This window comes from Lissotriton vulgaris, chromosome 8 (assembly GCF_964263255.1).
Source record: "Lissotriton vulgaris chromosome 8, aLisVul1.2, whole genome shotgun sequence".
In the NCBI taxonomy this organism is placed as follows: Eukaryota; Metazoa; Chordata; class Amphibia; order Caudata; family Salamandridae; genus Lissotriton; species Lissotriton vulgaris.
Window position 1 is genome coordinate 342,271,393 of NC_141696.1, and position 12,336 is coordinate 342,283,728.

At 46.3% G+C, this 12,336-nt stretch overlaps 1 protein-coding gene across 1 annotated transcript in view; it reads left to right on the top strand.

Moving 5' to 3' along the window:
* Positions 1-12,336, top strand: part of EFHC2 (EF-hand domain containing 2) — a 413,024-nt gene that overhangs the window by 119,949 nt on the left and 280,739 nt on the right. Inside the window, exon 6 of the mRNA XM_086934106.1 lies at positions 5,240-5,347. Coding sequence (XP_086790232.1) covers positions 5,240-5,347 — 108 coding nt within the window. The remainder of the gene's footprint in view (positions 1-5,239; positions 5,348-12,336) is intronic.

Below are 12,336 nucleotides of genomic sequence, written 5' to 3' on the forward strand. Positions count from 1 at the left end.
TGAGGGAATTTATGTAGGTACAGGCTATTCCCTAGGCCTTTCATCATTTTATTCCTTACTGTGAGAAATTCTAGCCACACCCACCGTTCTTCAGGTAATCTAGACAACCCCTCATGTTTATGGAAGACTTTCATTGTTTGAAATTGCTAGCTATCTCTTTCCCCCTTATAATTACCTTCAGGCAGTCTGTATGCTGTATTTCGCCCTGAACTCACAAGTCTACTGCCTTCTGCAGTGCAATGAACATTTGATGTTAATAGCCCGGGGAAGGTGTTTACTCTGACTCTTGGAATAATAGTAACTTTAAAAAAAAGTTATTTACATTTTATTACAGAACACATTATACAAAATAAAACCAATCAGAGACACTTTGTGATAAGACCTTAAGCATAACAATCCTTATGACAGTCCATTAAGTATTCTGAATGCAACACAATGCAATCTTACATGATAACATTAAACATCACGGGGCCTGGGCCCCTATGGATCTTATTAGAGACGTGTATCACAGAAAGACATCCCCAGTGGCATGTGGCTTCGCATCCTACCATCCTAGCAAGACCGTAACCTGTATAGAAACGAGCCCCGGTAAGTATCTCACAGTCCAACGCAGCTATATCTATTCACCTGTCGACCCCATCAGTTCCTACTCATGAGGAGGGGTAGCCGCAGGCACGGCGTCTTCCTCTTTGGTAGCCAGGTAAGTTCTGTATAATTCCCAATTTAGTTTGCGTGCAGCAGTAGATCATGTCCCTTGACCGGCAGGCCATAGTGGGGAGCGGGCCTCGAGACCAACAGATCGCAACCCTGCATCTAGCTATAAGTAGCCCCATGTTGACCAGCCTCCTGATAGATTTAGGGATGTGCATGGAGCATCCCAGCAGAGCCAGCATAGGGTTCGAATTTAGTGTTACAGCAGTGATATCTCCTAGGGCCTTAAAAATCAAAACCCAAAAGCTGGCGATCCTCGGGCACACCCAGGCCAAGGGGAAGAAATCAGCCTGACCAGCACCGCAGCGCTTGCAATCAGAGGAACCTCTCAATCCATATCTATACAATCTCTCAGGGGTGTAGTACCTATGGTGACCGTTTAGTGATATCCGTTTCGTGCTCTCGCAGCAATATTTCCAGATTAAGTCATCTGTGTCTTTCCCTGTATTTGTCTGCCAGGCTAGTCTAGCTTTAGTGTAATGGTTTACTCGGAAGCTCTGATGCAAATTTATACAGTTTAGATACAGTTTGTGTTGTCGATTCTGTATTTATCATATATGTAAGGGCGGCCACTTTAGGTGGCTCCGCCAGGTCACTACCCAGACTCTCCTTAAGTGATTGCCTCATTCTGGGGAATTGAAATATATTAAGCTGTGTAGCATGTAGTTCCTGTGTCGCCACTTCATCCCATGTTTTTGCAACACCCCCTTCAAACATATTTCCTATCATTGTGATATTTATGGCATTCAATGCCCAAGAGACCCCCCTGTCTGTACATGCAGGAAGCCAGAGACACCACTCTAAAGGGGCTTAATAGTCAAGTTCTTTCATTGTTGGAACAGTGGCAAGAAAATAAAGGTGTAACCGAGAATGGGTTTACAATAATGGGAAAGATGAGTAAAACAAATGGGACACCCTTTCATTTAATATGCCAAGATTCAAGCTATGTAGAATAGAAAGGGTCTCTTCAACCAGTTGTTTCTTTTCTTGGTTCAGAATTGAACTCTCTGGAATTGCCCAAAATAAATTTTTTCCATTTGATGAACTCACCTTCACTTGTTGCAAAAGAGAGGTTACAGTTAAAATCACCCATATTATTTATTTATTTATAGGTTTTATATAGCGCTAGCTAGACCCAAAGGTTTTAGAGCGCTTTTCAGAATCAAGAGCGAGGCAATAATCCAGTCACTGAGCATATGACGCTCAACAATCATAGGTTCAAGTTCAAACAACAATATATACACATGAAAAAAAATATTTGGCAATGCTGGTGGAATACAAGAACAAAATGTTCACTGAAAGAAGTTCGGCCCTGAGGGCTGTTACTGATTGTGGGCAATTCGCATATTGTGAGTCCAGAGAGAGAAAGACATTCCAGGCAAAAGAGGCAAACAAGAAAACAGCCAACTGTTAAATGGGTACGAACTGAGACAGAGAGACTAATATAAACGAGTTCAAGATTTGCTCATGTGTTCCAGTATAGAGGTAGCATTTCAGGTCTGGCGTTTCAGGTCCCTTTTGAAGCCAGTGAAGGAGGGGTTGAATCGTAGGTTCCTCGGGAGAGAGTTCCATATGCTGGAAGCATTACCTGAAAAAGAGCGAGCCTGGGTTGATTTCTTTTTCAGTCTGGGAGGAATGAGAAGAAGTGTGTTGGAACTTCTCATAGATCTGGTTCTTCCTGCTTTTGTGAGTTTGTTATCTAAATAGTCTTAATTTGGGTTTTATGGCAATTCATCAGCTTTGATCTATTTTAATAAGATATCATAAACTTAAATCTGCTTAATAGGATTTGAGTTGATATAAGCATTCAAAACTAAAAATTTCAGATCAGGGAAATTCATAAGCCACCTGTCGAAATGTTCATGAATTTTTAAACAAGCATTTCCAACTTTTTAAATGATCTTTAAAATATTTTCAAACTTTTATGCTTAACTCGTTCCATGCTCAGGACGGCTCCCGGCCGTCATGAGTCATCGTAGTCATGTGCTCATGACGGCCGGGAGCTGTCCGAACGTTGCCGCTCCTTCCACGCGTGATTAATTCCCACCTATGCAGGTGAATTAATCAGAGGGCGGAGTTCGGACGGCTCCTGGCCGTCATGAGCACATGACTACCATGACTCATGATGGCCGGATGCCGTAATGAGCATTGCAGCACCGCGCCCACCCCCCCCTCGCACTGCGGAAAAATTAACACTGCAGCGAAGGGGTTAAAATCAGTTACAACCTTTTCACCACTGCTAATCATTTTTATTTCATACACAAACCCATGTTTACTCCTTCCTTTTTCAATTTCAATAGGCCAATCATATAATCTGGGCATCAAGTTTAGCACAAAAAATTGAGAGGAAAAAATAAATTTGATTCCGTCCTTCATCAATTCAAAAGTATTGAAGGCTCAGTCATACTTTGATCATTTTTCAAAAAGCATTATTGAAGGAAACACACCGCAATCCATTAATTTCCTCAGAGATTTATCAAGGTTGCTTGAGTTCACTCATATTGTCTCACTTAGTCAAGGCCGTAAGCCAATGGTTAATGGTTCTGGTTGTCCATTCAAGAGGAACTGGTAGTCAAGTTAGATGTAGGGATATCCGCTGCTCCCTGGCATGTGGCAGAATACCATATCTAGAGATCCCTGCCTGCCTGGTGTAAGTCTCTCTGTTTGAAGGAAACTGCCGTGACTTGGCTCCCTTCACAGTAGCACAGTTTTACAAACCAGCCACCATCTTTAGAGCACCCACTTGAGAAACAAAAAACTCTAAAAGCTGGACTTTGTTTTCTTCGAGGAAAAAGTAAATGCCCTGATGAATAGGGAGCTGTTTCCCTGCGTGTGGATGCCATTTTCCCTATATTTCTTTTAAGTAATTGATCCCAGACTGAAAATAGGGCTATGTAGACCCCGTACTGAAAATATACGATGCATTTTGCACTGCTGCTCACTTCAAGTCCTGCTATGTATCTCAGGATACCACCCCGCGGCTGGCGGTGCGGTAAAAAAAAAAAGTTGGGGTATGTGGGGACACCGTCCATAAAAAAGAAAAATAGGCAGGGAAAAGAGGAAGAACAAGGAGAACACCTGAAGGAGGCAGGGTGCAAAAGAAGCATAAGCAATCACTTATGGTATGCATGCAGCATGCTCCCTTGAAATGAAAGCCATGTGCTATCACAATCTCCCTCCAAAACAGAGGAGAAAGGAGAAGCACAATAAAAGCACCCACATTAAAAGTAAAAAGAAAATTGTGGGGAGATGGCAAAACTCTGTGAACTCCATAGGCGGAGCGGAGTTTACTGCATGTGGAAGCAACTGTAGTACACCAAGCAACACTGAATGTGCTCTATGCAGAATAAAATCCATATGTATGCAAGAGCAAGATGCTAGGGTCATTACAGAGGGACTAAATGATATAATTAAATATTCCATCGCAAAGACATGACACCATGCATGTATGACAACCAGAGACCAAGTTGCTGTCAACATGCTCTTGCAATAGATGAAAACATGAAAATAATTGCAGGTCATGTAATATTGTGTTTGGTGTGGTTCCCTCATTATCCTCCCGACTCCCTCTCATGCGTACACCTTGCAACAGCACTCGAATTAAACAGAAGTTATTCTGTTGAGCCAAACATTAAATATTTGTAATGATACCTAAGGGTTGTATCACTTCATTAAATTCACTAAAAAGGTCATTAAAAAAAGAGGTGTGAGTTTTGAATTTTAAGGATATATAGTAGTGTATTCGCTTTCTGAAGATAAGGTTATTATTTAGAGTTTAATGAATCTGGTACTCTGCGACAAAAGTGGTGGAGTACCCTCTCAGCCAAAGTGACAGCCTATCTGCTCTATTTACAGCCGGACACACTACCATGTTTCCGCTGATGGAGCCCCTGCTGGTTTCACCGGCAGAAACTTTGAACCAACAGTCCAATTGACATTGTGCTGTGAGTCTTAAGTACCTCAGAGTATCCGACCTATTTAAGGCAGATGTTCTGACATACTTTTTTTGTTTGGGACTGTCAGGAAAGGCCTGGAGGACATGAACAGACAAAAAATGTACAGCACTGTTTTCAAAAAAAACCCTGACTTTAAGAATGTTTTTTACCTTAAAAAAAGGTTTACTGATCAACTTCATTAAACATGGAGACCACTCAGCAATTTCCAAGTTTCTTCAGATGAGCCTCCTTGGCAGCGACTCATTTGAAGCCACAAAGATCTCTACGACGCAGGTGGAGACGTATAAATGTGGCAGGCGGTCATCCACTAGAGTGCTAGAGAATATAACCTCCACCACCCTGGCGGGATAACAGGCCACCTCACAAACTTTAAATATCCCCCCTAGTCATGTTACAATCTTACTGCATCCTTCTAGGAAGTAGATAAACCAAAAAAAAAAAAAAAAAAAAAGATTGAGCTTGTAATATGCCCCACTGGATTTGCAATACATCTGTATAGACTTCATAAAAGTACTTTTCCAGTACAGAATTTATGTTGAAGTCTCACATTTTGCACATGTTCTTCTTTACAGTATGGCCCACTGCCACTGCCTAAGCCTGGTGAGATAACAGCTCGCACAGTCCTGAACACCTTTGGAGCGATGGGGCACGGAAGTCATTATATTATAGACAACCTTAAGGTAATGTAACAGCTCACACTGTTGATGACTATCCTGTAAATTGTATTATTTCTTTATTATCTGTATATTTGTATAAACATATGTATGTGGTTTGAGTAAGAATCTGACCTTTGGATAAGTCTGAAACTAGTGTGAAAATATCACTTTGCATATAATTTGAATCAGACTACCTGAAATGTCACTCTTGGTGACATCCTACTATACCCCTAATTCTCTGACTCTGGTACTGTCCATCAGATGAACATAGGACTCAAAATATATTCTTAAGGAAAGGCTCTAACTGAATACAAGTAGCCCTGATTGCATAGACCTTTACTCTTCCTTTCTGCAGAATATGCATTATGAGGGATAGGCTTTTCCAAAACATGCAACCGCTCTAGCCCTTTAAGTTTAATTCAAGCATTAGGTCTTCCCTTTGCCCTGATGACATAATAGCTGACATTTAACTCAGAAGTCTCAATTGTAATTCAAAACCAAAACCACATAGGTCAATGTCACACAAAGGAGGCAACCGAGGATCATTACAAGAGGATGTAGGCTTTATTTTACTGAGGATTAGCAATTAATACCAGCGATATTTTCTCCTGCTTTTTTAGTCACTGTCCTGCCGACATGAAGATTTAGCAAATAGTGCCAAATCTTTGAATGACACGTAAGAAATTGGTAATTGGTGAGAACCAACTTCAAGTAATAATCACATTCCTTGTCAGGGTGAACCACAAAAGTCCCTAAATAAACATATGCTTGTCCTTCTGGTAGCTTGGCACAAAAGCAGACAGGCTTAATTTAGGGGCAAAGTATGTATTAAATTAGGACTCAAACAGTAATAAAGTGAAAACATGGCACAAGAAAAATCCCAAACCAATTAAGAAAAATATAGGCTATTTTAATAAATAAAATAACACCAAAATGACAAAATTTCAATCATTAGAACCAGAGTTATGTGTCATTAACGTTGTAGGTGAAACTAGAGCCAAAAGGTGCAAAGAACCAACTGTGGGTATCTCTGTAGTAACGGACTAGGGCAAATTCACAACTACTGGCCTACTGTGATAGGATGCAGGCAGGATATAGGACCAAGTTCATCACACTGGAGGCTTTACCTTATGACTGGTGTGGGTCTGTGCAGATTGTTTTGCTGATTTGATAGAGACTTCTAGCTGTGGATCCCTTACCTTTGAATTTCCTAGGCATCAGACTGGATCCGGAAACTTTTGCTGAGCAATTCCACTTGTGAGCGACATCGAGTGGCTCCATTCGGCTCCACGTGAGGTCGATGGTGTTGGTAGCGTTGGTTATGATGTCATGGTGCCTACATAGGCGCCACCCAGTCGCGCGGACGTCAGTTCTTTTCTTTCTGCACCAGTTAAGCGCTGTTCTGGGAATAGCTACTGCTCTTCTGCTTTTTGGCAGGCTTTTTTCTCGACTTTTGTCGATATTTTTGACAATTTCGTGTGCAAGGGATGCCGGGTAGGAAGACAGGATTTAAACATTGCGGGACTTGTTGCCCCACGATGTCGGTTAACGATCCCCATCGTGTATGTCTGTGGTGTCTTGAAAGCGACCACGATTCGAAGTTGTGTTCAGACTGCCGGGCGATTGTTCCGAAGACCTTGAGGGAGTGGGCGTTGAAGATGATAACGGCCCGGCAGTCAACACCGTTAAGCTATACTCTGAGGAGGTCACGATCCCGTTCGAACAAGAGGAGGTGGCGGGGATCGCTCACGGAGCCCTAAGTCCTCTCCATCCCATTCGAGGTCATCTGGACACTCGGGGAAGAGGCACAAGAAGAAGAACGAGTCCAAGCGGACTTCGACTTCACCTCAACTGGCGTCCATCGTCGAAAGAAGTAAAGAGCAGCAACGCTCTAGGCACGGTTCTGCGGAGCCGGAGCCAGAGTCGACTTCACACCTGCCTCCATTGAATACTGCATGCTTATTTGGCCGTTTCTCCCAGGTACAGCCACAAGTCCTGGAGGTGGCCCAAGCTGTGCTCTCCCAGGCTTTCAAGGACGGGAGGTTGTGGCAAAATTGACCATACAGTGTGGTTTGGATACGACCGATTCGCTGGGTAAGTCTATTTCAACGACAGTGGCATTGAGTTACCACGCCTGGCTTCGCACAACTGGCTTCTCGGGGAATGTCCAGGCCAATTTGATGGACATGCCTTTTGATGGAACCCGCCTTTTTGAAGAAAAGGCAGACTTGGCCCTGGTCAGGTTCAAGGACTCTCGAGCTATGGCCAGATCCTTGGGCCTTTCCTCCACTCCTCGTGGCCAGACTTCCTTTCGCCCCTTTCATGGTAACCAAAGGGGTTTTCAGCCGCATCAACCCTATCCTAGCCACTGTCCCGCACAGACTGCCCAAGTTGTGCGTGGATGTGGATGCAGTACATTCTGTCCTCAGAATGGAGGCCAGAAGTGGTCTACCACACTGCCCCCGGCAGCCACAGCCTCCAAGCACTCCTAGGCTGATTCTGCAGGACCACACTACTTCAGTGGGTGGGAGAATTCATCATCATCTCCCCTGCTGGAGATCTATTAGAACAGACAAGTGGGTCTTGCGGATTGCCCAGGAGGGTTATTGTCTTCCTTTCCATTCTTTTCCTCCTACTATTCTGTCGAGTCAGGAACGGCTGGCAGAGGATCATTTAAAGTGGCTTTTGCCCAAAGGGGCTATAGAAAGGGTTTCAGTTTCAGAAGAAGGCAGTGGCTGTTATTCCCGCTACTTTCTGATTCCGAAGAAGAACAAGGGGCTTCGGCCCATTTTGGATCTTTGGACCGTCAATCTCTTCCTCAAAAAGGAGAAATTCAACATGTTCACATTGGCTCAGGTCTTGTCTGCCTTAGACCAAGGAGACTGGATGGTGGCGTTGGACCTGCAGGATTCGTATTTTCACATTCCCATCCTGCCGGGCCGCAGGCGTTACCTGTGATTCCAGGTAAGCCACAAGCACTTTCAGTTTACTGTGCTTACCTTCGGCCTTACCAGTGTCTTCGGGTTTTCACAAAGGTGATGGTGGTGGTTGCAGCTCATCTGCACAGGTTAGAGGTTTCAGTCTTTACCTACCTTGACGACTGGCAAGGCGTCCTCGCCCCAGGCGGTAGTCTCCCACCTTCAGACTACGACGGACCTCCTGCATTCGCTGGGTGTTGGAATTAGGTAGCCTGGCCTAGGGCAAGACTAACATTTAGAGGCACAGTGTAAAGGTTGCAGACCACCCAAAAGTAACTTCACGCAATAGCACTCAAAAAGAAAAACACTACACCAAAATTATATGAAAATACGTGCTGCTTTATATAAAAATAATATGCTCTGTGTTGTCAAGTATCAGTAACTCACATATAAACAATTCAAATCAGTTTAGATCACTTTCAGGGTCAGCAATTACACGTTTTAAGTTACTAGCAGATAATCACTTTTTTACATTACTAGCTGTCACTGTACTTCCGGATTCTGATCACGCTTTTTCATTAGAATAACTGTACCTCAGAACCAATTAAGCCAGATATGCCCCGCTAGAATTTTGGGAGAAAGAATCTACTACATAGTATAAGCACAAATACGTTTCAATTCTAGACCACATTAACAATCAGCTTTTGTAGTAAAGACAATTCACTTTAGACACAACTGGCAGATATCTCTTTCACTTCTGATAGCTCAGTTAGGCATTTACTATACTCAGCTCACTTTGTATAATTCCTCAGATCAGTATTACTCTTCAGTTTGGCAAGAATAACCCCTTTTATTAGATCAGGGTAACCCTTCCCTTTAAATAAATAGCATTTCAGTTCACTTTCTTATCTGGTAAAAGGAAGGAGTGAAGACCTATGGATGCCAGCTTACAACAGTACTCGGTCAGGGATTCCTCATAGACGCTGTACTCTCAGAGTCAGAGTCTCAATTCATACAGTTGCTCCTGTGCAGACAATCCCCCAGGTAACCACCTCCTTACTTGTGTCTGTCGTTGTTGCCTCAAGGGTAAGGCTGATCAAGCGCGATGGGCTGGGGAAAGGAAGGCTGACGAGGCTCTCACGCCCCACAAGACTTCCCAGCACAAGCCTGCTCCTCCGCGCTGCTCCCGCTCAGGAAACCACGAAGGCAGAAGCCTCAAAGCCCCCAGACCTCTACCGGCCTTGCAACTCTCCCTCCCTGCCCGAGCCGGCTCCTCAGCGCGGCGCTCGAACAGGAGGGACCAAGCCGATCACTCGGCCAGCTGAAAACCCCTCCGGCGCTTCTCCTCAGCGCCGATCTCCTCAGACACTGCTCCAGCGGGCATGCGCGGAAGCGTTCTTGCCGAAGACGCGTCTCGCCGGTCCCGCTCCAGGGAGAGACGCTACACGCCTGGGCCTGCTCACTTCCTTGCCCCTCCTTCCGGGGATAGCTACCTCCGAGGGGGCATGCGCGATGGCGCTCTCACTTCCCTCAAGGTTGGGTCACTTCCAGCAACGCGACACAGCGCGAAAGGCGCCCCTGGGGTCCCGCTCACGAAGGGGAAGCCTCGACAGGCTTCTCAGGCTCAGTGGATCCCGGGGAGGCGATGGCACCAAGCGTAATCGGTGTTCCCAAGGTCCTGCTCCCAGTTCACCTCACACCTTTCACCCACAGGCGGAAGAGCTTGCCCTACGCCACAGGACCAGTCCAGGGTAAGGGAACACTACAGTTATTCAGTGATGTTACTTCCTCTCGTCACTTGAAACGAGGAGGGGGGGGAAAAGGAAAGCTTCTTCAGGACAAAGCCAGGTTGTACTCTCCCAGCACCAACCCCCTATTCCTCCTTACTGGGCAGACTAGGGGTACGGGGGAACTCTCAGCTCAGCTCCCAGGACTACTAAAGTTAACCCCTTAATTTATCTGCCCAGGATCAGCAGGATGAGCTAACTTGGCTAGGACAACAGGACCAAGGAGGGGGAAAACCTTGACAGAGGGCTACTCTTGTAGAGGGAACCACCCTTCAGAATCCTACCCCCACTAGACCTCAGCCTTCACTCTAGCTGCTCCTCACTGACAGACAAAATGGCTGTCCAGCATTCCGCCTTATATAGGCTGCCCTTCAGTGGTCCAGAATGGACCAGAAGGTTCTGGAATGCCCTATGTTAGGCTATGGCCAAGTTCTGTTGGTGACAGTTGGGGCAGTTGGTGGCCACCATTTTAGGTGGAGCCAACTTTCCTGTCAGAACAGGCCTCTGGGCCTAAGGTAAAAGATTAGGAGGGGGAAGAAAACACCTATCCCCCTGACCAACACCTACAAAAAGTCAGTAGACACAAAAATTAACAAGGGTATGAGGGGCAAAAAGGGGACAAAATAAATAAAAATTAGGAGGGACTTCGCCAAAAAGTCAGACAGGTCTAACACGCGTCCCCCCCAGCTGAAAGTGGGGAGAACTACCCAACCCCTTGGGAGTCCTCATCACTAAGGCGGAAATACCTGGAGAGACCGTCTGCATTGGCGTGGTCCACTCCAGGCCGATGTTCCACCCGGAAGCCCATTCCCTGTAGGGAGATGGACCACCTCAACAACTTGGGATTTTCCCCCTTCATTTGCATCAGCCAACGAAGGGGTCGGTGGTCGGTCTGAACCAGGAAGTGCGAGCCAAAGAGGTATGGCCGCAGCTTCTTCAGAGCCCACACCACCGCAAAAGCTTCCCTCTCAATGGCACTCCACTTCTGTTCCCGGGGAAGCAGCCTCCTGGATAAGAAGACTACAGGTTGATCCAGGCCCTCTTCATTGAGTTGCGATAACACTGCCCCAATGCCATGTTCTGATGCATCCGTTTGGACAATGAACTCCTTGGAGAAGTCTGGGGCCCTCAGGACCGGTGCCGCACACATTGCCTGTTTCAACTTTTCAAAGGCTTGCTGACAAGCCTTTGTCCAAACTACCCGTCGAGGTTGTTTCTTGGAGGTGAGCTCTGTGAGGGGCGCTACAATAGTGCCATACCCCTTCACAAAGCGACGGTAGTAACCTGTGAGGCCCAGGAAAGCTCGGACCTCAGTCTGTGTCTTGGGGGGTTCCCAGGCCATGATTGCCTCAATCTTCGCCTGCAGGGGCTGCACAGTCCCCCTACCCACCAAGTGTCCAAGGTACACAACCGACCCCTGCCCAATCTGGCATTTGCTGGCTTTGATGGTCAATCCAGCTTGTCTCAGGGCCTGGAGAACGGCCTGCAAATGCTGCAGATGGTCCTCCCAGCTGCTACTGAAGACAGCAATGTCATCCAAGTAGGCAGCAGAGAAACTCTCCAATCCAGAGAGGACCTGGTTCACCAGCCGCTGAAATGTGGCAGGGGCGTTCTTGAGCCCAAAGGGCATCACACAGAACTGGTAGTGTCCCTCAGGCGTGGAGAAGGCTGACCTTTCCCTTGCTCCATCTGTCAAGGAGATCTGCCAGTACCCTGAAGTGAGGTCAAAGGTACTCAGATATTGGGCAGCTCCTAGCCGGTCAATCAATTCATCCGCCCTAGGGATCGGATGAGCATCAGTCCTTGTCACTGAATTCAGTCCTCGGTAATCCACACAGAACCTCAGTTCAGGTGTGGTGCCTGGTGGTGCGGCTTTTGGCACGAGCACCACCGGACTGGACCAAGGGCTGTTGGAAGGTTCAATTACTCCCAGCTCTAGCATCTTGGCAACTTCTCCATGTATGCTAGCCTTCACCTTGTCAGACAGCCGGTAGGTCTTGGACTTCACTGGTGGGCTGTCTCCTGTGTCCACATCATGGGTACACAGGTGGGTCCTTCCCGGGACAAGGGAGAACAAAGAAGAGTACTGCTCCAGTATCTGGCGGCAGTCCTCCCGTTGCTCAGGAGTGAGAGTAGGAGAGAGATTCACTCCCTCCACTGACCCATCCTTCTCTTGGGACGAAAAGAGATCTGGGAGAGGTTCGCTTTCCGCTTCCTCTCCCCCGTCAGTCACCATCATCAGCATGACTTCGGGCCTCTCATGGTGGGGCTTGAGTCTGTTGGCGTGTAGCACCCGTAGGGGCTGTCG